General features: G+C 47.7%; 2 protein-coding genes across 3 annotated transcripts in view; both read left to right on the top strand.

The window, feature by feature from the left end:
* Positions 1–61: 61 nt before the first annotated feature.
* HARBI1 (harbinger transposase derived 1) lies at positions 62–2,133 on the top strand (the record flags this gene model as incomplete). The annotated part of the gene is made up of 2 exons (XM_080594699.1): positions 62–731; positions 1,353–2,133. The coding sequence occupies 2 exons, from the start codon at positions 62–64 to the stop codon at positions 1,727–1,729; spliced, it is 1,047 nt and encodes a 348-aa protein (XP_080450825.1). The 3' UTR covers positions 1,730–2,133.
* Positions 2,134–2,748: 615 nt separating this feature from the next.
* The window catches only part of AMBRA1 (autophagy and beclin 1 regulator 1), a 130,475-nt gene continuing 109,476 nt past the window's right edge, over positions 2,749–23,747 (top strand). Inside the window, exons 1-7 of one of the 2 annotated variants that reach the window (XM_080594650.1) lie at positions 2,749–2,937; positions 12,379–12,634; positions 12,890–12,948; positions 13,676–13,859; positions 14,482–14,654; positions 15,444–15,510; positions 16,109–17,568. In XM_080594650.1, coding sequence (XP_080450776.1) covers positions 12,500–12,634; positions 12,890–12,948; positions 13,676–13,859; positions 14,482–14,654; positions 15,444–15,510; positions 16,109–17,568 — 2,078 coding nt within the window. In that variant the 5' untranslated portion in view covers positions 2,749–2,937; positions 12,379–12,499. The remainder of the gene's footprint in view (positions 2,938–12,378; positions 12,635–12,889; positions 12,949–13,675; positions 13,860–14,481; positions 14,655–15,443; positions 15,511–16,108; positions 17,569–23,747) is intronic. The other variant, XM_080594651.1, reaches the window with a different exon arrangement.

Below are 23,747 nucleotides of genomic sequence, written 5' to 3'. Positions count from 1 at the left end.
CGAGGCGCCGGGGGCAGCGCCGTGCCCGGGGCAGCCCCCGAGGGGCCCCCGGCCGCCAGCCATGGCCGTGCCCATCGCGGTGCTGGACTGCGACCTGCTGCTGTACGGCCGCGGGCACCGCACGCTGGACAGGTTCAAGCTGGAGGATGTCACGGACGAGTACCTGGTGTCCACGTACGGCTTTCCCCGACAGTTCATCTACTACCTGGTGGAGCTGCTGGGAGCCAGCCTCTCGCGCCCCACGCAGCGCTCCAGGGCCATCAGCCCGGAGACGCAGATCCTCGCCGCGCTGGGTTTCTACACCTCCGGCTCCTTCCAGACCCGCATGGGGGACGCCATTGGCATCAGCCAAGCCTCCATGAGCCGCTGCGTTGCCAACGTCACCGAGGCGCTGGTGGAAAGAGCCTCGCAGTTTATTCGCTTTCCTGAGGATGAAGCCACGGTGCAGAGCCTGAAGGACGACTTCTACGGGCTGGCGGGCATGCCGGGGGTGCTGGGGGTGGTTGACTGCACCCACGTGCCGATCAAAGCGCCGAACGCCGAGGACCTGTCCTACGTGAACCGAAAGGGCCTCCACTCCCTGAACTGCCTGATGGTGTGCGATGCCAGAGGAGTCCTGCTGAGTGCAGAAACACATTGGCCAGGCAGCCTGCCTGACTGCACCGTGTTACAGCAGGCAGCCCTTACAAGCCAGTTCGAAAATGAGCTACATAAAGACGGCTGGCTACTCGGTAAGTCGGTTTTTCGTCATTCTTTCCTGTGGAATGGCTCTTTCTGCGTTGGCTCCTCTTTGAGTCGGGAGCCTCTGGACACAGGAGATAAGTTTAGTTCAGATTGCTTTCCTGCAAATTCCTCGAGACTTGAGATTCAGTTTGGACTGTCCTCCTCTTGGAAGCGTACAACAGTAACTTGCAGTCTGTGTTTTATATACTCCGATCATTGTATATATTAATTTGTATTCATATTGTAATTTGTACTGATTTGTATAATTTAATTTGTATTTGACCTTTTCAGAATTCTACCCCTTTCTAAGCTGAATTATGCAATTTTTCATTCTGCTTATGCTCTTAGTCCAGTTGTCTTACTTTCACTGTATTGCACAGTAAATGGATTCTCTTAGAACTATTCCACATACTTCAAGGATTTCCCTCTGTAAAAGGGAGTCTCTTTACTTTGTTGTTTGTCACATTTGTAAACCAGAGTTATCGTTGCTCTTTCGTGTTTTCTGTTTTAGCCTGAGAGATAAGTTATTCTGTATCTACGCTACCAGAAAACTTGGGGTGAAGAGCTGAAACCCTAAGGTGGTTAACTGTAGGTCTGTAACCTGTCTCCCTTCTTTTCACTGCGAACAGGTGACAGCTCCTTCTTTCTCCGAACCTGGCTGATGACCCCTCTGCACATCCCCGAGACACCCGCGGAATATCGCTACAACATGGCGCACTCCGCCACCCACAACGTCATTGAGCGGACGTTCAGAACCATTCGATCGCGCTTCCGCTGCCTGGATGGGTCCAAAGGCACCCTGCAGTATTCCCCAGAGAAATCCAGCCACATCATCCTGGCCTGCTGCGTGCTTCATAACATCTCTCTGGAACACGGGCTGGACGTGTGGTCCTCCCCGGCCACAGGACACGTGGAGCAGCCTGAAGAGGAGTATGAGCAGATGGAATCAATGGACTCGGAAGCCTGTCGTATTCGTCAGGAGCTTCTACTTACTCACTTTAGCTAGTGTTGTGACAGCAGGAAGGCTTCAACGGTTCATCTGGGAAGATACAGAGAGCAGCTGTGTCCCTCTTCTTAAGTTTGTAATGACTGCGCGGGTGTGGGACGAGGAGAAATTTTATTCACTCATTTCAGGGGGTATTATGAGCTTCTCTTGATCTCCTCATAGGTGTCATTTAATTGCTAAACTTTTACTGTTATTGATGCTTATAGACTCCCCTTTCACCTGATACAGGGAACAATGACTGTAATGTGAGATCAGTGGAGAAACTCGGGACGTTGTCTTTGATAACAATGGAAAATCTGTAAGCCTTGCACTATTTTACAAAGCAACAATTCTATGCCTCTTTGTAACCCAAATCACAGTTGATTTTGAAAGAGCATTTCACACAAATTAAACTTCCATGTGGACCCACGTCTACCCTGAGTTGATGAGCAGCAAGGTACAAAAGGATTTCTCTTTTGGTTTGCAGGTATAAATTCTTGCTAAGTGCCACTGGAGTCTTGCACACCTCACAGAACCCGGCGGTTCCTGACAGCTGTGTTCTGGGGGGAATCGGGCTTTGTGCAAGGTGCGCGGTAGTGTGCGCACACCGTGGAGGTGAGGAAGGGTTGGATGAGATCCTTTCTTTCCCAAGAAGGAAAAGCACCAGGCTGGAGGAGACGCTAAGCTGGGGTTGACTGTCAGTTAACGGAGCCAGGAACGGGGCTGGTGGATGGAGCCTGGCCCTCGCGAGGGGTCTGGCAGCACCACTCGGCTGGCTGGGTGCCGCAGGGGCAATGCCCGGGGCTGACCGGCTCACGAAGAGCGAACAACTGCCGAAGTTCTCCCTTCAGAGGAGAGCTGAGGTACGGCAGGGCACGGGCTCGCTGCAGGAGGGAGGCGGCCGCAGGCGGCCCCGCCTGGCGCAGCCCCCGGGCCGTACCCGGCCCGGCCCCGTGCCGCTCCGCGCTCGACTGGCCGGGCCTGCCGGCTGGGCCGGCCGCGGGGGGGCAGCGGCGGCCCGCAGCCGCTCGGCGCTCGTCTGGCGCGGGCTGCCGCCGCCGCTCTACCTTCGGCTGCTCGGGCCTGGCCCCCGCTCCTCGGCGCCGCTCCCCGGGCCCGGCTCGGCGCTCGGCTGCCTGGCCTGGCCGGAGCTCGGAGCGGCGGCGGCGGCAGCGGCGAGCGAGCGGAGGGGCCGCTCCGACCGGCCCGGCCCCGGCCCCCCGCCGCAGGTAGGCCCCGGCCCCGCTCCTCGGCCCGCCCCCGGCTCGGGGCCGTTCCCCGGGCGGGCGCGGCCGCGGCGGGGCCCCGGGAGGTTGCGGCGGAGGCGCCGGCCGGCGCGGGGCCGCCGGGGCTCGGGGCCCGCGGCCTTGGGGAGCCGGCACCCGGCCCGCGGCCTAGCGGCGGGGAGGCCGCGCCGGGCCCTCGGCCCCGGGACGGCGGCGCCGGGCGGGTGCGGCCTCGGCGGAGGCGGCGGGACCGGAGCGGGGCGCCCCGGGAGCCACCTTCCCCCCCCCCCCCCCCCCGCGGCCCGGCTGGGGACGGGTCCCGCCGGCCGGTGCCGGGGCTGCCGCAGGGCGCTGCCCCGCTGAGCGCGGCGAGGCGGCGGCTCCGGGGGGCGTGCGGTGGGAGGCCTGCCCCCGGAGGGCTCCGCGTCCCGCGGGGTTGCGCCGGGTGGCTCTCCGTGGTATTTCCCCCAGCGCGTACCCTGACGGTACCCTCCTGCTGTGAGGGTCGGGAAGGGTTTCTGTCTAGGGGCAGGCTGCCTCTCAGCTGCGTGACTGCGGAGAGCACGTTAACTGCGTAAATACGCTCAGGGGGAGCGCCCCGTGCCACCCCGTTTCTCCTCCACGCCAAACGTTTCAGATCTTCAGACGAAGCCCAGCGTGTTTTTCTGTTTGTCTTTGTTTACCGCTCCACCCAGCTTGGTGTCCTTTGCAAATGTCAGCTTGGCTCCTCAGCCTCTGCCACTCCCATCCTCTTTCAGATCGCTAATGGGGATGTTAAAATGGAACCTGGCAGTGACCTGCTTGTGGTGCGCGCTTACTGCCAGTCCGCTGCAGCGCTGCTTAATTTTGTTGCTGGGTTCATTTTCAGAACAGGGGATGAGGTTAAATCCAGGCACGTCCAAATGCCTTGTGAGTAACACAGCAGCGAGTTTCAGGTGCAGTTCCCCAAGTTTAACATCCTTGTTTATCTTCTGGACTGCTGCTGTGGTTCAGCTTCTGGTGTTCAGAGGTCTTTGGTAGAGCTTGCTTGCTAATTCTGTAGTCCACAGTGTTGTTGTAGATCAGGGTTTTCTTTAAAAATGGTCTATTTGTGTTTTGAAGGTAGCAAACGAGTATCTGGTACTCATCCGTGGCGGCGGCGGGGATGTTAACGAGGGCAGCAGTCCGTGAGCAGTTCTGTGTTTTTTTCTAGTACTTGGAATGAAGAACGCGTCTGGGTCCAGATAGCTGGGCTCGCCTGTTCAGACTTAGCTACCGGGGAGTGTACGCAGAATGTTTACTTTGCTGTCAGCTTCTTCTTAATTTTCTTTCTTTTGCCCTTTTCTGAGTCATAGCTGACCCCCTGGATTCTTGTTCGGCTGTTTTCTACTTTTCCATTTTCCACGCGGCGCTTGCAACTTCTATGCAGCTGCAGTGACCGTTTGCAAGGAAGGCGAGCAGTAACGCTGCCTGCTAGTATCCCCTTGTCACGAGTTAGGGATTTGAATATTTCCTCCCTTCCTGCACCATAATTTTGTTTAATGAAACTGATGGAAAATAAGTTCAGTATCTTTTGTGCAGTGGCTAGCAAGCTGACTGAATTCAGGACACCTACAAAGTCATTGTTGATGCTGCTAATATAGTTAACGCTCATTAACGTTTTTCAGGTGAATAGCATTAAGGTACTTTCTTTTCTTTTTTCTTTCCCCCCTGTTGAGTTTGTATTGTTGGAGACCTGATAAGGGGCATAGTACATGTTAATAGTTACCTTGTGTGCTCTTGTGTTAAGAGTCCTGCACGTATCTAGCAAGGAAAGAGACAGAAGCAAATTGTTAATGACGTGAGCACAAAAGAACGGTGGTTTTTGGAAGTGAGTAGTGGGGTGATGTGCAGTGGAAGGGCATTAGCGTTGGAAATGTTTCAAGGCTGTTAAATTGTATGGCAGTTGCTCAGTGAAAGACCTATTGATGGAGTTGCTTAAACCAAGAGACGTACGTCCCTGCTAGATTTAACGTGGGTTGTGAAGGACTTTGACTGTAACTGCTGTCCAGTAGCTGTTTGTTGTCTCGGTTCCTGTAAGCTGTTGGTTGAAGGCACGTAGGGTGGTGAGGTGCCAGGTCTGAGCGCGGAGAGAGTCATCTTGATCCGTGCGCTGTGGCACAGCTCCACTTGTGATGCTCTCAGTGAGGTCTCGGGGCTGTCCCCGGAGAGCAACGCCTTCCTGCAGCCCTGTTGCAGTACGTAGCACTAACTCGCCACCTGGAGCAGCGTAGAATGGTTCAGAGGAGTGTCTGACCCCCGTTTCTGATACTTTTTTGTTCCTTCCTCCTTACGTTTCTCACTGAGAAGGGGAAAGGGTGTCAGGAATTGGCAGCGCAGCTCTGAATGAATAAAATACTTCACCCTGTGGATGGATACCCATGCCATTCCCAAAACCCTTCCATGCCAACCCAAACCATTGTCCTCGGTGATGCCAGTGCTCCCAAGTCGCTCTTGCATGCGTGATGCTGGTAGGTAGCACTTGGCTGTGGCTCTTGAGCTTGAGGAACCTTCATGGGACTTCTCAAAACCTCAATATTTACGTTAATTGAGAATTTCTTTGCTCTTCTATCAAAATGAGAGTGGTTCTCTGAAGGGGTTAAGCTGCTTTCTTTTTTTTGCTCTCTTTTTCTATTTGCTCTGCCCCTCCTTTCCTACTGTGTGCAGGACTTCGCCAAAGATACCACGGGCTGAGCGCGGAGTCGGGACACAAACTCTTAATCTCCTGGATCTCAGGTCTGCTCTTTGACAGACCTTACAGCTTTATGAAATTATATTTATTCTCTTCCCGGCTTGTGGATTGGAGCGAGTATCTCCTCAAGAATTCTTGAAGCTTGTGTGGAAATAGCAGTAATAGACAGGGAAATGCTTCGTGTTATCGCTGGCAAATGAAGCTGCCAGACGCCAGACACAGCTTATCGCTTACCTTTTTATGACTTCCCTTCTCATCTGTACCACCAGTTCGCTGACCTTCAGAAGGTGGTATCTGCAGCCTTCTCTTCCACTTCCTGATATTTTTGCTGTAAATAACTAGCAATTAAAAGTACTTCTCTTACAGGTATTCTAGCTCATCTAATCCAGACCGGGAAGACAAATTCAGATTCTGATGGCAGTCAGCTCCACGTTGTTGTCATATCATATCTTGAAATGACGATGTGCTCTTGACATCTTTGTAATCTAATTAAACTTCCTGAGCTGTTTGTGGTTTCAATTTAAAATACAACAATGGGTTTTTTAATCAAGGAGCACTAATGCTAGTTATTTTTCTTTCATAATCCTGTTGTGATTTATATGGAAATGCGTAGAGTTGCAGATACAACTTAGAGCCGTGTATCTAGTGCATCTGCAAAAGATGTGCTTTGGAGTTACTTTCTAAATCTCTCTCCCTTTAATCAAGGGAAAACTTACACTTGCTGAGTATCTTTAAAGCTTTGAAGAGTAAAAAGAGTCACACAATGAAAGTGCCTTCGTGGTGGTAAATCTGGACCCTGTTATCTAGTTCCATCACAAACTTACTGTCTATCCTCTTCAGATTCTTTTCTTTTTACAGTTTGGGGTGGTTGGTTGAGGACCGGCTTTATGCTCTTTAGTAGCCTAATGTCAGGAACCTGCATATTTCCAGTGTCTTAAAGTTCCCATGGTTTTATTTTGTTTGTTTTTTGGGATAATCACGGACACAGAAGTAGAAACAGAAAGCAATATAACGCACTCTAATTTTGCTTCTTTCATTCTTCCAGCTTATTTCCAATGCATGTCCATTTAGATATTGCTGCAAGATAACTTGGAAGTTATCACTTGGAGTTAAGGGAAAACGAATTGTGGTATTAGGAAGAAAGTGTAAAAATGCAGCTGATCAGGTACTTTCTCAGAAATTCATGTGGCTTGGCTGCTTTGTATGGAGCACAAGACAAGTTTTGGAAGAGCAGGAGGTACTAAGTTTAGATCAGTGGAACTGTTCTGGATATGAGTCATGTCACCCTTTTTTACTGATTTTTGTTGTTGTTTTTGCATTGTTCAAATTCCAGTGCTACATAGTTCGATTACTTACCAAACTAGGACTCTTTGACTCGTCCTGTTTGTTTAGCTGAGCTGATACAGGGTGGAGAGGGCAAATCAGCTTTTTTGTTTTGGTTTTACATCAACTTATTTTTTTTATTTTGCTCAGTCTTTCAAGTGGAGACATGAAAAGGTTTAGAGGGAACAGCAAGGCACTTGGTATGAATTGAATCAACGATTTTAATAAAAATGCTGGTAGGCTTGAGGTCCTCTTCTACCCAGGATAGCATTTCTGGGGCTTTTTATGCGTCTTGTTTTGTGCAATTTAAGATGTTGGCATCGCTGTCCCCTTATTGCAGAGGGGGGAAACTTGGAGCAGAAACAGGGCACTGAACTAGAAAGTCACGGGAGCTGTGTTACTGCTCACGCATGTTCTGAACGATGCTTTAGGCTTGTAGTTCTCCTTTGGAGATGTCCTGTCTCTGGGTCTTGGAGAACGAGGACTTGTTGCTTTATCAGTGAAGCTCCTGTGAAAGGAGAGGGGCTGTGTAGGCTGCAGGCATACTGACAACGTGGTCTCAGGCTCTCTTCAGCACGCATGGTGTCTTCTCCTTCCCTCTTTAGGGCATGTTAAAGACGCTGGGGTCCTGATAAAGCAATTTGCCTCAAAATTAAACTTTGTAGAATAGGAGGGAAACTGGTTGTAGAAAGTGATTTGAGGAAATGGTGTGTCTTGTGACTGCAGCCTCTAAGGATCGCTGGTAGTGAAGGTGCAGCATTTGGCCTTTACCACCATAAAAACTGTTCTGTGCGCGGTCTTCAGATTGTTACTGGTAGAAGTCACCTGAGTGTGCAATAGTGGATTTATTGAGTTACTACTAATATTTATTAAATACAACCAAAACCACTACGCAGTGTCTTTGATTGTATTTACATTAGTACACTGCATACTGCTGACACTGACCCATAACTTGTGGGGTTCCCATTGGTTTTACAGTCAACGCATTCTGGAAGTCTTAAAACTTGACAAAGGGACTTGGAGACAGAAACTAACAGCACGCGCTCCCTTCCTCCTCTCTGGGCTTTTCTGGGGGATTCTCTCCATGCATCCCAGATTGCAAAGCCAGAGATGGTTTTTCTCTTTCACTTAATGTTGTTTCTGTCTTCGTCGTTCACTTGAGAGCTCTTTGGGCAGCCAAGCTGTCTGTAATTATTTGGACATTTGTATCTTTTGGACAGAAGTCCCGTTATAAGTAGTGTTTACTGATTGCAGCTTTTTTCATTTAACCACCGGTGGAGCAGATACCACTGCTCCTGTACGCGCGTGTCAGGAAAGGCTCCCAGGGGCATGCTCTGCACGCAACCAGGAGGTCCTTAGGAGTGGTAAGAGATCTGTAGTCAAGAGCTGAAGGCCACGTGAAATAACTTTTTCCCCAAAGCCAGCTGTGCTCCCAGATTCTCCACAAAATTTTTAATGCCAAAGCTGTATGTGTATAAGAAATGGGACCAGGATCTCTGTAAAGTGCTGAAGCTTCTTAGTGGAAAACTGACAGACCCACTGCATAACACACAAAACATCACGACATCCTTTCTGTAAGGCCATTTGAATGGGTTTAGGTTTATTCCTCTTCTCTTCCCACCTTTTTGTCAGTGTTTTCTTGTGGTCCTGTACCACTATGAAGTGTTACCAGTTAATTTGCTGCTTCACTTTGGTTTTGGGGAGGTTCAGCATCTGTAGAAGTGACGATCACAACTGAGCTTACACTGATCTAAGGCCAGGAGTTCTTGAGGCTTCCTCAAGGACAGCTGGCGCAGAGCAAGTGAAAAGGCTTGGGGTTGGGCTGTGCTCTTTCCAAAATTATAAACAGCCCAGCATGCTGTCCTGAAATGCCCTGAAGGGAGAAAACTGTTAAGGAAACAAAGCCGCCAATTACAGAAAAATTTCTGAGTTTCCACTTTGGGAATTTCTCTGGAGCCCTGGCCCACATCCAGGGCATCACCTAATCTTCTAGCTGTCGGACTCCACTTCTGGTCATCCTGATTTAAAAACGCAAAACAAGACAACAGAGAAATACAGGGCCCAAAGCAGTTCCTGGTGCTGGTGGTCAGCTGCTCATCAGCTGTGATAGCTCAGCTTTTGTAACAGAAGCAACGCTGCTGCTGAATCGGTCCGCTGCTGGCCCAGGTAGGTTTGGTCCAAGGAGCCGCACGTTTTCTTGATGCTGAGGCCCGAGTTGTATTTTCAAGCCCACAGAGCTCGTTTTAAACTTTGTTAGTTGGATGACCGCTGTGGTTGGTACTTCAGTGTTTTGTCTTTTCATGGGATTTAGTGACACGCTGTCATTTTTCTCCTTACATCTGAGCAAAATGTTTGGATTTGATGGGTACCTGTATTAGATTAGAGAAGGAACTGGGTCTATCTCTTGGGGAAAAAACAAACAAACACAAATGAACAAACCAAAACCAACAAAGCAAAACAAACAAATGAAAACAACAACAAAACCCCGAGCAGATGATACAATAATAAAGTTCAAGTCTTCCTGCTAAAGGTAGCAGAGATAACACCCATATCTATGCTGCATCTCTTTCTCCATTTAAAGGCTCGGATTTTCTTTTTCCTTGCCAATCCAAAGTGTTGCAGAGCGTGTCGCCAAGCAGTGGAGAGCAGTTACTGTATTCAGGCTAATTCAGGTAAGGGATTAAACTTCTGAAGCACGAATAAAGCTTGGTCCCCAGAGGGACCAGCAGTGACTCTGGAGTGCCAGCTCTGCTCAGGAAGGATTCACTCAGCTCTTTCTGATGAGATCCCAGCTTTTAAAGATGTTGAGCAGGTAGCATAGGCTTTAAGTCTGGAGCTTTATTTTGTTTTCTTTTCAAGTGATTTAAAGAGGTGAGTCAGTTCAAAGGAGCTGGAAAATGAGGGACAGTCCCTGAGGGAAAAAGAGCAAGTTTGGACACGCTCAGGAGGCTCACGTATGAAGTGTTTGTTATATCCGAATTAGTTCAAAAAATTAGCACGCCTCTGCGAAGATTTAGATAAGTTGTTTTAAGGTAGGTACTTGCTTTTATGCTGTGAAGGTGACTTAATCTTTAAATAAGGTGAATACAAGGAGCTCCCTAAAAGCATTTGTAGGTGTTATCTGTTTATTTTACAGTATGTAAACTTACTCATGGCATAAACAAACATCAAGATGCTTGATAAACATCTTGGTTTCCTTGTTGCTATTGTACTTCATGTAATTTCAGTCCTTATAGGACTGAAATGTTCCCAAGCTGTCGGAGCTTGTACTTTCTCATGAGTAATTGGGTTATCCTGCTTTTAAATTATCAGCTTCTATTAAGTTATTTAGATTGTTTGTCCTTTACACCTATTGGAAGGCTACTCTGCTAGCTTGGTGGTTGAGGTCTTGGACTTCCAGCTTGGTCCAACTGCAAGTCTCGTCTCCCATTTGTGTTTGGTTTACACATTTATTCTTGCATTGACATCGTACTTGATCCTTGAAAGCACCCATAAAGACTAGTCAGCTGCTGTTTTCTTAATTTTCCTAGGCGAAACTAGACGTATAGTTTGCTCCCATACAACAGGCTTTTTATTGCCTGTGTTGTTCTTGACCTGTCCTTCCCAGCCGCGCTTCCTCCACTCTGACCCCCTTCACTTCTGAACGTGGGTGACTGGCCTTGCTCGCAGAATTCAGATTAGGGTTTATTAGCGTTTAATGAAGAAAAGTTTGGTTTAGTGATTCATGTGCTATACAGTGCTTTGGCTGTATCTACTCTAGTTAGCCTTTTTGTAGTGTTCTAGCATTTGGGGTTTGGGCTCTTTTCATCTCTACAGTTGCTTCTGTGAACTCTCTTGCGGTATGACAACTTCAGTTTTTCTATCGCTTTCCAGTAAGGCTTTTATTTTGTAGAGTAATTCCTACCTAATGCTTGGCTGACTTTCACAGATTCTTAAAAGAAGGCTTATTTTATATTGGGTAGTTTAGCTTCCCTGGAATAGATGATCCCCATGCTGTTCACATTAAGCATCAGGAAAGTTCCAGCTAGCTTGAATTTCTGTGGTGAATTTCAGTTCTCAGAAGGTTGATGCATTTACTTGTTCCTCACTTTACTTTAGTACCCTTTATTGTACTTTTACAAATGAAAACCGGTCCGCTTTATTGGAACTCATTTTCCTGGCTTATCTCTTCAGACAGCTCCTCCCAATAAGCAGCAGCTGCCTTGAATCATCCGCTCAGGAGGGTTTTTTTAGGGAGAGTGGGAGGAAAGGAAGGTTTGCTAATGACCGCTCTGAATTCCGTCATTTAACAATTATCTCTTCTTGGTACGTGAACCTTTTTTCCTGTGTGTGTGTTTTTGCTTGTTTTTTTTTTTTTAAGTTGCCACTTCCTTTGTGATAGAGTATTGGTGGTTTTGTTTCATGTGACATGAACTGAGGAGGATTTATCTTTAGATCTTTACATTGAAAAGAGATGGCAGAGTAGTATGCGCGCTCTGGTGGGATCAAAAGGTAATAGCATTGCAGCAGCGTTCCTTGTTTTGTCTATTCTAAAAAAAATCTTCTTTTGGGAAAGCTTTTGGTAACGAGCCCCAATGCCGGAGACTATTTAAAAGCTATGTAACGTGGTTGCTCTGTTTTGTTCTGTCAAAAACCTAACTTTTTTCTAAAAACCAACCAAACAAAACGCCAACCAACAGGTATTACTAATGTTTTCCCTTAGCAGCTCAAAATACACTAAAAGCATCAGTCTTTGCTGTTGTGTATTACTTAGGGGAACTGTTGTTCTGAGATGGAAAGATGATTTGCAGACAGGCAAAATGAGCCATTGTGGTGGAGTTAGCCAATATGCCACTGCAGCCTTCAGTGAAAGGTTTTGGTCTGCTACGTGCTTGTTTTCATACACTGTGAACTGTTGGGATAGAATTGGAAATAATTAGGACTTGAGGTGCATCGGTTGTCTAACTTTTGCAGTGCTAATGGTTACCGTTACTGAAATCTGCACAATTTTGCGGAGACTTCTGTTATTATTGTCAATTTTTAATGCTATTCCTCTAGCTATCTGTCAGCCTTCCCAGATAGGAGCTAAATTTTTAGGGTGCAAAGAGTGTCACTTCATAGATTTTTTTTTTTCCTTTATTATGTACAGCAAGAGATGGAGGGAAGGGTGAAAGTTTCAAGTCCAATTTTTAATTCTCTTTAGATGTGGTATGTCTGCAATATCTGTACGTGGAAATGGCTAGATGCTTTCAAAACCCTTTTAAAGTAATCTTTGGCTGCAGAACTGTCAAAACTGGGCCCTGATAATGTAAAAAGGCAGCAAAGGCAGGGGAGAGGGTAGATGCTCCCCTTAAATCTGTTGTATTGGGATTTAAAGTTCTTCCTTCATCCAGGTAAAAGCTGCCTTTCTTATCATGCTCTTCTCTTTCTAGGTTTCCATGAAGATAAACAGTTGACATGTGGATAGCCTGTCTGTAGCTCAGTGCTGGTTGTCATCTGGAACCTGCTGGTGTCTTCTCCCGCTGGTTGGCGTAACGTTGGCTGCTGAGAGCCATGAAGTTTGTACCGGAGAAGAATGCGGTCCGCATCCTGTGGGGTAGGGAGCGGGGCACCCAGGCGCTGGGTGCTCAGCGGCTCCTGCAGGAGCTGGTGGAGGATAAAACTCGATGGATGAAATGGGAGGGCAAGGTAAGGTCACAGAACAGAGGTGCACAGGTTGGTGTTGGAGAGGGGGACGGGAGGCAGGGATTTGAAGATAAATTGCCTCGTGATTGTACATTTGATGTGTTACACTTGATATGCTCTCTGGCTCTGTTCAGTTCCTGCAGCGATGTGATAATAGATATGTTCCTGCAGCGGGTTCCCCTTACTGTCCGTGTGGCTTACAGTTAAAGTACGATCATGTGACACTTGCAACACTTCCTGCTTTGTTGGCTTTTTCAGAAAGTTGAGTTGCCAGACAGTCCACGCTCCACCTTCTTGCTGGCGTTTAGTCCAGACAGGTAATTAACTCCTAGTTCGTTCCCTGTTTCAGCAGTCTCCTTACGCTTAAAAAAGTGAAGGAGGCTTGTGCCCGTCAAGTTGTTCAGTCCTGAACAGCCAAGTGAAACTCCTGGTTCCTGGCATGCATGGATGGAACGTGCACACCTTCCTAATCTCACAGCTTCAGGCGTAGCTGGTGTTTAATTTCTGAGGTACCCAAGCGATGTGTAGTCCTAAGGTAAAAGGGTCTGTGTGGCCACCATGGGATTTCATGAAAAACTTGAGGGAGTAAAGGATGTTTTCGTACCCCATTCCAAGCGATGGGGCGCACCCACTGGGATAGTGAGGACTAAAGAACAGAGCAGAATGCTGCGTGCATTGGAAACAGGAATGGAGGTGGGATCTCTGTGTCACTTGACTGGTTGAGCTGGTGTGGAGAACTGGGAATGTTTGTTTGCCCCAAACTGTCACTCAGAAGAGTTCCTTCTGAGCTGCATGATGACTCTGACTTTCACGGTCAAGTTTGTGCTTGCAGATCTGATGAGCTCTTGCTTGCATGGACCCTGAAACCTGGCCACAAGAACCCTTCTGGCCATTGGTGGTGGTAGAGTAGCCTCTTATCCTTTGAACGTGGGGCTGTGTGTGCTGGGTTAGGTGCAAAAAGACCCCGTTGAGTTGAAGCTAACCGCAGTCTGGTTTGCTGTACTCTTCTCGTGCTAACGCTTGTCCTGCCTTCTGCATCCCTAGAACCCTAATGGCTTCCACGCACGTGAACCACAACATCTACATCACGGAGGTGAAAACGGGCAAGTGTGTTCATTCCTTGGTTGGACATCGCCGCACTCCCTGGTGTGTGACCTTCCACCCCACCATCCCAGGCCTCATTGCTTCAGGATGCCTAGATGGGGAGGTTAGAATTTGGGATTTACATGTAAGTCTTTCCTGAAACACATACGCTTTTGTATTTGGTGGGTGGTGACCTTTTTTGTCCGAGTTTGTTTGCCAAATGTTGCCTGATAAGAGAGATGTTTGGAAGTTTTGCATAGAATAGAGCAGACTGTAGCCGTCCTCCTTTGTCTAGAGAGGAGATGACAGATTCTTCATTCAGTCTGGTCAGGTAGGTCATGCTCCTTAGCCCTGATATGAGCGGTACAGATAATGCTGGAGAACTTTGTGCAAGATGCCTGTTTAGCTTATGTGAAAGACTTGCCATTTTTCATTCCCTTGGGCATATTTGAACTCTTAATTAGAAAAGCTGCTGCCCTACCAATTGTACCTAGCCTGGTGATTGGCCCACAGACAAAATAAGGATGCTCACCTGGTCGCTTTGATAGGCAGCATTTGTACAGGCTGTTCGAGACGCACATGTAAAAGTACATCTTCGGTCGTTGTTGCAGGTAGTACTGTGTTCTGGATGTGGTCTCATATGAGAGCAGCTGTTGTTGAAAGCATGTCACTTCAATGCCGTAGGCAGAGTCTCAGAGGGGGCATGTACATAGAAACCTAATGATCTTGTATAATAAACTGCTTGTGATTCTTGACTCCTCACTCAGGGTGGAAGTGAGAGCTGGTTCACAGATAGCAACAACGCCATTGCATCGCTTGCTTTCCATCCTACGGCTCAGCTCTTGCTGATTGCAACTGCCAACGAGATACATTTCTGGGACTGGAGCCGTCGGGAGCCTTTTGCAGTGGTGAAAACAGCCAGCGAAATGGAGCGGGTCCGGTGAGTTCCTGTTTCCAGAAAAAGAGGGCACTTGTCTGGAAAAATGGTCACGTTTGGGAAATACGGGTTTTTCCTCTGGGATGCTGCACTGTCTCTGCTGAGGCAGAGGAGAGAAGCACTGTTAGCAGCAACTACTTGACCCATCTGGTAGGGAAAAAAAACAGAGCCCTGTGAATAGGGGAAAAAAAAGCAATTGGAAATAATGTATCGGTTTGGATGTTCGTATTTGTAATCAGCCATGTGTCCTACAAATGCCTTCAGTATCTACTCCATTTTCATTTGTAAGCTTAGTAGTTAAACTTGTCAACCATAAGGATGAGAGAACCCAGAAGCTGCTGGAAGAGAGTGCTGAACTGCTATTTCAGTGCGGTTACAGAGGAAACTGCTGCTGGAAACTTGATGCCATCCTTTGAGCAGTTTAAGACGATGAAGTAACATTCAAGAGGAGTTAATCGCTCCCTTTGTACCAAATTCCAGTTTGTAATATATATGTACATCTTCCTAAAACTTCCTGGCTGTTTCAACTGATACGGCAGTGCTTACTGCCAGCTTTTAACTTCTGTTTAGAGTTGCTGTGGACTGAAAAATAGCTACAGTCTTCAGCTAAATAAGTATGTTTTCTTCTTAATGCGTAAGCTTTTTTGTCATCCTTCAGAAGCCAAGATGGTAGGTAATGTAGTAACATTGCAGATATTTCATGTGGGATTTTCTTTCGTGCTGTGTCTAGTTTCCTGTGTCAATGTGGAATGTGAACTGATGATTGATACTATGGCTCTGCTTTTGTTTTAGGTTAGTACGGTTTGATCCCTTGGGACACTACTTGCTCACAGCAATTGTTAACCCTTCCAACCAGCAGGTAAGGGTAATGAATTGACTGACTAATTACAAGGTGCTTTATGTATTAACCCTGGTCTCTTCCTAAGCAGATTTACGCCTTTCTGAAAACCTGCAGTTTTTCCAAGCTGAATTCTGTCCCAACTTAATTGGGCACAGAAATGTTCTCACGTAATATGCAGAGCTATTAAAGAACTCTCTTAAGTGTGCTTGTTTTGCCCTCGCTGTCTCATTAGTGGTGGGACAGATGTCTCAATGCCCCTGCTCTTTCTGTTGTGTTGTGACATCCTGCTGGATTTGAAGCTCCATGACCTATTAGCAGCGCTCCCCACAGCTGCTGACCCTCAGATGCTACTGCTTCTGTTGGTATGAACAGCATGTTGTTCAAGCTCACTGGGCTGGAGGAAGAGGTGGTCTGGATCCAAAAATGAGCTCCTTTGAAGTAAAGAGTTGGCTTCCTGCAACTCAAGGCCGGACCCTTTTTTTTCCCTCCCTAGGAAGAGGGAAAATGCTTATCACGTCCTTCCATCTGTCCGGGATGGTAGTGGCTTTCTTCATTTTATCTGGAAGCGTAGGATTTTGCTGTGAGGTGACTGAACTTTGATTGTTTCCTTCTGCAGAGTGACGAGGAAGTGGAAATCTCTGTGGACAGTACAGAGATGCCACATTATCGCCAACGCGCTATCCTTCCCTCTCAGCCTGTGAGGCGCACGCCTCTCCTCCACAACTTCCTGCATATGTTGTCCTCCCGCTCCTCCGGCATACAGGTGGGAGAGCAAAACAGTGTTCAAGACTCTGCTACCCCATCCCCTCCACCGCCTCCACCACCACCACCTCCACCTCCAGCCAGTGAGAACACAAGGGCATCTGTCTATAACAGGCTCCGGGAGCGTGTCAGCTACCCCACAGCAGAGTGCTGCCAGCACCTGGGGATGTTGTGCCTTTGCAGCCGATGCTCTAGTGCAAGACTTCCATCTTCTCTCTTCCCACACCAGGAAAATGCACCCTCCACGTCTTCTGGTGCCACTGGCACGTCCTTCTCCTCTGTGCAGACAGAGCCTTACCAACCCCCAGAGCAGGCCTCTGTAGCACAGGAGGAGCAGGGGATACTTAACAGGCCCTCTGCTTTCAGCACAGTTCAGAGCAGCACTGCTGGCAACACCCTGCGCAACCTTAGCCTGGGCCCCACGCGGCGGTCCCTGAGCGGGCCTTTGGCAGGCCACCAGTCCCGCTACCAACAGTCTGCGAGAGAGATGGCTTCGGGCTTAGGTGGGTCTGACTGGTCCAGGACAGTGCTGAACATGAGCTCCCGGTCGGAGCTGGAAGCCATGCCTCCCCCTAGGACCAGTGCCTCCTCCGTGAGCTTGCTGTCGGTGCTGAGGCAGCAGGAGGGAGGTTCCCAGGCGTCGGTCTATACCTCCGCAACAGAAGGGAGAGGCTTCCTAGCCCCCGGGGCCGAGGCGGACAGCGGTAGTACCGCTGGCCCGAGCAACCCGGCCAGCATCCGTAATGAGCTCCAGTGTGATTTGAGGCGATTCTTCTTGGAATATGACCGGCTTCAGGAGTTAGATCAGGGGATTGGTGGGGAGCCCAGCCAGTCGCAACAGGCTCAAGAAATGCTCAACAACAACATTGAGCCTGATCGGCCTGGTCCCTCCCATCAGCAGACTCCGCACAGCAGTGAAAACAATTCCAATTTGTCCCGGGGTCACCTGAACCGCTGTCGCGCTTGTCATAACCTGCTGACCTTTAACAATGACACGCTGCGCTGGGAAAGAAGCACGCCTAGCTATACGCCAGGGCAGGTCCAGAGCACGTTTGAGGGTGTGCCTCCAAATACCAGCCAGGTGCAGCCTGCAGAGAGAACCGAGGGCAGAGCTCCTGCCTCTAGCAGGCTGCAGCTGGGCAGCTCTTCCACCCCGCAGGAGGAGAGGACCGTGGGAGTGGTCTTTAACCAGGAGACGGGGCACTGGGAAAGAGTTTACAGCCAGTCGGCTTCAAGCAGACCTGGGAATGTATCACAGGAGGCCTTAAACCAGGAAATGCCTGAGGAAAGCTCAGAGGAGGATTCACTCAGGAGGTAAGATATATGCTCTGCCTTCCTCCTCTGTTTTTTTCTTAAACCTTTCCCATCTGGTCTGATTTTTTTCAGTATTTTCAGAGTTAAAAACCTTTTGTCATGTGTTCGTGTGCTATTTGTGTGGTTGAAAATAGAGACACTGCGTTGATGTCTTCTGTAGATGCCATTGTCATTCTGCAGATGTCTCTGCCCTTACAACCTTCAGAACACCAGACCTCTTAATGGAAAAGGAGGACGATAGTGCAAACAGGCAAAAGTACAGGCTCTAGCAGCAGAGCACTGGAGTGAACTGTGCTACTGGTGTTTCTCAGATCTTGTAGAGGGGGTGGGAACACAGGATGTGCTATGCTGTCCTTTGTACCCCATAGCATACGCATGGTGTACATGGAAAATCTGCCCAGGTTAGGCATGGGGAATTGAGCAGGAGTCGAGAACTGCTTTCTTGAGTGCTCTGTCTTGTTGAGGTTGTAGTTGCTAAGTTGGAAGGGTTAACAATAATTTCCTTGGTTGGGTGAAAAAAGCTAAAGCTCTGTGTCATAGGGTTGGGAATATATATTGGCTGTGAGTGTTTGATCAAACCCATGTGCTTTGCTTGCCCATGATAAAGAGGTAGGTTTTAAAAGTGGCTCTTGTTCTCCTGAATGGATGGGCTGTTTGGGAGCCTGCTGATTGCTGAACGTTTTAGGGTCTGCTGTATTCCTTTTTGGAAGGACTTTTTAGATGTCAGATATGTTGCAGGCAACTAGAGCAAGCCAAATCAGGCTTGCACCAGGAAGGACCTGTGCTTTGTGCGGAAGTCTCTCCGCTGGCTTGTACCAATGATTCAGCTGCGTGCATGCTTTGGATGGGGTTTTCTCACTGCTTTCAGTTTGACATACTCTTGGTCAAGTGATTTGCGTGCTTGTCAGAGGAAAGGTCCAGTCCTGGTGTTTCTTGGAAATGGATGCTTTGTGCTTTAGGAAAGCAAAGTTTCCAGGTTTGATTCAAATGTAACTGACTGATGAGGCTTTGTACACAGAATCGCCTGAGGAAAGGGAATTCTTTCCTTCTTCCTGCAGATAAGCTGCTTATACTCAGACCGGAACAGTGGCTGCCTTTCTTTTGCTGTAGTTGCATAGCAAATAAGTGGTGATAGTCATGAAATGATTCATTTGCTTCTAAATCCTTGCCCCAGTTTTTTTATAGCCTGCCTTAATGAGAGTCTCGAGCTGATTACATGGTATCTACTTCTTTCTTGGGCCTAGACTTACCTGACACTAATTTATATCAGATATCCTCTAGACCCTTATGAAAGAGCAGAGCGGTGAGAAGGAGCTGACAAATACAGGTCTAAGATGGCACTTGCCTAAGTCTTGCATTACTTTCTTTGAAATAATTCTTTGAAATATTTCTTTGAAATAGCTGTATGTGCTTAGCATACCTCCACTGTATTGGTTGTTCTCTGGGCCCAGTCACTGCAGTGTCAGAAATAAAGGGAGCAAATAACCATTGTAACGATCAGGCAGTTGGTACGTATTTGGACAGTGAAATATGGTGGAATTTGTAGATATGATCTTCCAGTTAGTTCTGTAGGAGTTACCATTTAAAAACGCTCTGAGGCATTCAACTTGGTCTACCCCACCATGCAGGAGCTGAACTGGCTGTGGCCTAAATGCTGGAATCCTGTAACTAAATCTCTGGGTCACTTTGCAGATGCTGGTTGCTGCTGTCTCCTCTGTGGTTGTAGCATCTGTGCAGGGTCAGTTTCCTACCTGGTTGCCTGTGCAAACAGATGTTTTTTGCAAGGATGGATGAATCTGGGGCACGTAGCTCAATAAGCGAGCCTAATTCCAGAGGAATTCCTGTAGTACGAAACCTGCTTCTGTTGCCAGACTTCCCTTGAGAACGGGCATGGCATGGGCTTCTGCTTCTAACTGAAGTTAAGGTGGCTGTAGAGTAGAGAGGTAAGGAAGCTGGAAGTAGGGAGCGATCTGGTAGTAAAATGCTCGCGGCAATTTCTTGAAGCAAAGCTTCATTTGCTTTCCTGTTAAACATGCTGGGTGGACCTGTGGGGAGCTTTGTGAAATCTTTCCCCTTAAAAGAGGAACCCTGCTAGTGGGATACCTATATCCTGCAGGTGTCACTTTTTTCCCCTTTCTCAGACTATATTTTCCCTCACAGAGCAGTACAAGTCAGCAAGCAGCCACTTACCTATCTTTTCCCCCTAGAATAAGCACACTCAGGTCCAGCTGCCTAGTCTCCCAGACCTAGATTGTGCTCCCATAATGGGCAATTCTGGAACCACTCCTGCATAGCAGTGTCCAAAATGTTTAGTAACTTTTGCAGCTCTAGAAATGTGCAAAGATGGTGACTAAGGTTCCTGAGGTGTAAGCTTTGTAACACTGAAAGTGATGGGGAAAGAGAGGAGGGGAGGAGAGTCTTCAAGCCCGAGGAAGCAAGTGATGACTGATATCAACTTTCAATCAATGTAATTTGTACCTGTGGACCTCAGGTTAGGTAGGTATTAGCACTGGGGTACGTCTGTTTGCTCCAAACCTGCATCTTCTGTTTTTCTTTGTTTCTCCATTAGATGTCCTCGTTGGGCAATTGAGCTCTTTATTCAAAGGCTAGCTGAAAATTTTAAGATATAAATTGCATCTGGAAACTGTGTGTGTATTCCCATTGCCAGTCCATGAGCAGGATCCATTTCTTGACCTGGCTTGCCTGACTGAGAAGTGTCTTGCTGAGAAGACATTGCCGTAGAGGGTCAATTAAGTTAATAGGTAGTTTAATGAAGGTTGTTCCTCTTTGAATTCTGTTGATGCAGTTACACCATCTGGGTAGAGAGAATTCTGCTCTTTCTGATGGTGCTGGATTAATTATCTTGGGCTAATCATGGAGGCACTAATAAGCATGTAATGAAGCTATTCCTGACTAACAGCTCTGGCATCTCTAATAGGCGGAATGTGTCACTGAGAGCCTCGGTGGTACAGCAGTCTTGTCATACTCAGCTTGGCATGAAAGCAGCACAGGCAGTGAGGAGCTTGAAGCTGTGTCAGGGATGTATGAAGTTGGGGAAGGTCATGGTCTACCTTAAGCAGAAGTTGCCGAGATTGAGCTTCAGCTTTTCTGAGGTTCTCCAGGCTGATCTCATTAATTAAAATGTAGGGTTTTTTCCCCTGTGGATTGATTTTTGCCTCACTTCTAACATCAAAGTGAAAAGAGCCCTAGAAATCCCTGAAGTTGGCATGTGAAATGTGCTGCATGAAATTGGCAAGATCTGGATGAAGCAAAGATAATTGAGCAACAGATGTTAGCTAGTTTAATTTTTCTATGACTTCTTAATTAAAAAAAATGTGTGGAGAAAGCATTGTGTTAATACTGTAATCTCAGTGAGGGAAAAGATCCTGTAGGTACTTTAAGCCATTGTTGCTACGTTGGCCAATTCAGGTTTGTAATGAAAAGTTGAACAGGGGATGAGAGAGAATCCTAGTCAGCTGCTTGCTTATGAGTAGCTGGTGTCACCTTCTTAAGAAAATGATGTGTAAAATACAAAAGTCTAGCGGCAGTCTTTCCTGACATCTATTTCAGCTCGTCAGCTAATGAAAGAGGTATAGTGCCATGCACCTCTCTGTCCATTTCACTATGATACCAGTGATCTCCATGTAATTAGTGAGTTGTTACACACACACACACTCCTCTGGTTTTAAATCTTCTGTTTTGTTTTTTTTTTGCATTCTGTCGTGACACACCAGGCCATAATCTTTCAAGCAGGGATGCAAGGAGCAAGTAGTGCCACCTGTGTCCCTGTTCATGTAACTCAAACCTCATCCTATGAAACAGAGGGAAAAGAAATATACAAGGTGAAACTTGTCCTCTATGCATTCAAGCTGTAGCTGCTCATATTGTGCTAAGGGGGAAATCTCGATGTTGTTTACCTGTTTATTTTGACTAGAGATTTAAATGGATTACTGTAAATGAAAGGTGAGGCCTGTCCTATTGCCAGGCAGGTTTGAAAGAAGCCTGTGTTTCATGAGGAAAGGTGTTTTGTTGTCCTTATTCTTGCATTAGGAAGCTTTGTCTGACAAGTATGCCAGGCTTCTCTAACCACTCCGTTGTGCTGGTTCCAGAAGTCACATTCTGTAGGCTGAGGTATGAGCAACTCGTGTGCCTGTTTTGAGAATACATTGCCTTGCTCACTGATTTAGTTTGGCAACAAGATAGGCTACTGAAGCTGTCTGAAAATCTGAGAAGTCTTTTGAACCATCCCAGGTGATGGTTTTGCCACATGCACAGGTGGGAGTGCATGTGAGGTGGGGAGTTGATGTCTGTATGAACTCCTGTCTTTTGGGAGTGCACAGAAGTGCAGAGACCGCAGCTCTGACAATAATTGACCTGCCTAAGTTGCATGGCTGACTGAAGGCAGGGCTTTTTTTGATGTGTTCTCAGTCTTAAATGCAGACAAATGCAGATGAGCTTTCCTGGAACTTTGTGTAATAGTGTGAAGTCTGTAATAGGGTGAAGTTTGTCTCTTGTTTTGCCAGCTTGTGCCTGAGAGCTGAGGTCCCTTCTGTCTGCACTCCTGGTACATGATATGAACCCAGTCTTCTCCCCTGAGCCGAGATGGTGATGCTCGGCTGAGATGGGGAGGTTATATGTAGGATTATGAAAGCAGTCCAGTCACCAGCACTGTACCTGGCGAGAGAGTTTGGCGGTGGTGTTGCCCTTAGAAAGGTGTGAGTGCTCTCCCTGTGGCTTGACCTGCTGGGCAGCCCCAGGCCTCTGTGCCGTGCTCCTGCCAGGTGCGTGAGGGCCTGGAGGCTGCGGGGCACTCCAGCTAATGCCATGGCTTTCTTCAGTCCTGACGGCCTTTCTGGCAGCACATAGCTCTCCATAGGCACACCAGGTATGAAAAGAAACACCCAGTCCATTTCCCTCTGAGCTCATTTAATTTCCATATTGCCTTGCTGCCACAAGGTGGTAATGTTGCTTCTGCTCCTTGCTTTCCCCATCTCCTTGCAGAACCGAAAAGTTTGAGTTCTTGTAAACAGGAAAAAAATATAGCCCGAGGTCCCGTGCCTCCCCACCTCCAGTCCTAAATTGCAGCTTATCTACTTTATCACCATACCTTTGCAAGTTCTTCGGTGTTTGGGGAAAGGTATGAATGGGGATCCTGAGGCTCTCATCCTGAATGAAAGCAAGGCAGCAGCTTAGCCTCTTGGCTTTTGTAAGGTTTTGAAAGGGGTGGATTTCGATCTCAAGGTGAAAGATATTTGTCTGACAAGCGAATACCTGTAAACTGAAGGTGTAAGAGACCTAGCCAACTTCACAGAATTTGTCACAAATTCATGCTAATTGTCTACCAAGCCCGGAGCAGACCTTTCTTTACAGTCTGCCTTCTTGGAGGATTTTGTCTGCATTTAAATGGGTGCTCTTCCTTTGAAGACCTGCATAATATGTGGCTTATTTTCTGGAGGAATGCTTGGCAGGTGTTGACTGGAGTTTGAGTGGTCACCTTTTCTATGGGGCTGTGTTTATTTTGTTCAAGTATGCCTTTAACTGTTACCCAAACTTTTAGGCTTCTCCATAAGAAGTCAGTGAATGGTTGTGTGTGTTTTTTTTTCTTTTTCCTGATGCAAATACACATGGCTTACTCATGACCACGAGGGGATGCCTCTTCCGATTCGAAATTGTAGCTGTGGTGTTGACTTGTGGTCAGGCTGGGATCAGTCTGGGATTAAACTGGACTGGCAGGGTAGGGACAGCCACGTTCCTGCCCGGCGATGGTAAGTGCTGTAGTCACTTCTAAAGCTTGGTGGGGAGCTCCTGCTAGAGCCCGAGCCTGTGATTTGCTGCTCTAGTTTCTGGTGTAATTGACCAGGTGGTTCAGATCTCTGCATACATTGCCTTCTGGTAGCTTTTTCACCACATAAAGCACCGAATGGAAAGGTGCAGGTCGCTCGTATCCTACCCTTAAAAGCAAAGCAACCAGAACATTTCCCTGCCCTCTGCCGTGGGTGTGGAGTTGCCTCCTAGGAGACAGTTCCATGACTGAAATGTATCATCAAAATGGCTAGAGGTGGCCTAAAATAGAAGAGAAAAGCATAGTGCTGCTCCCTTTGCTTTTTTTGGAGGGGAGGAAGCTGAAGCATGGGGGAACTGCAGCCTTGCCTAAAGCTACAAAATGCATCTTGTCGCAG

This window comes from Anser brachyrhynchus (assembly GCF_964034855.1).
Source record: "Anser brachyrhynchus genome assembly, chromosome: 5".
Taxonomy (NCBI): Eukaryota; Metazoa; Chordata; class Aves; order Anseriformes; family Anatidae; genus Anser; species Anser brachyrhynchus.
The sequence above is the reverse complement of the archived record's forward strand: the minus strand, read 5'-3'. Positions and strand labels throughout refer to the sequence as shown.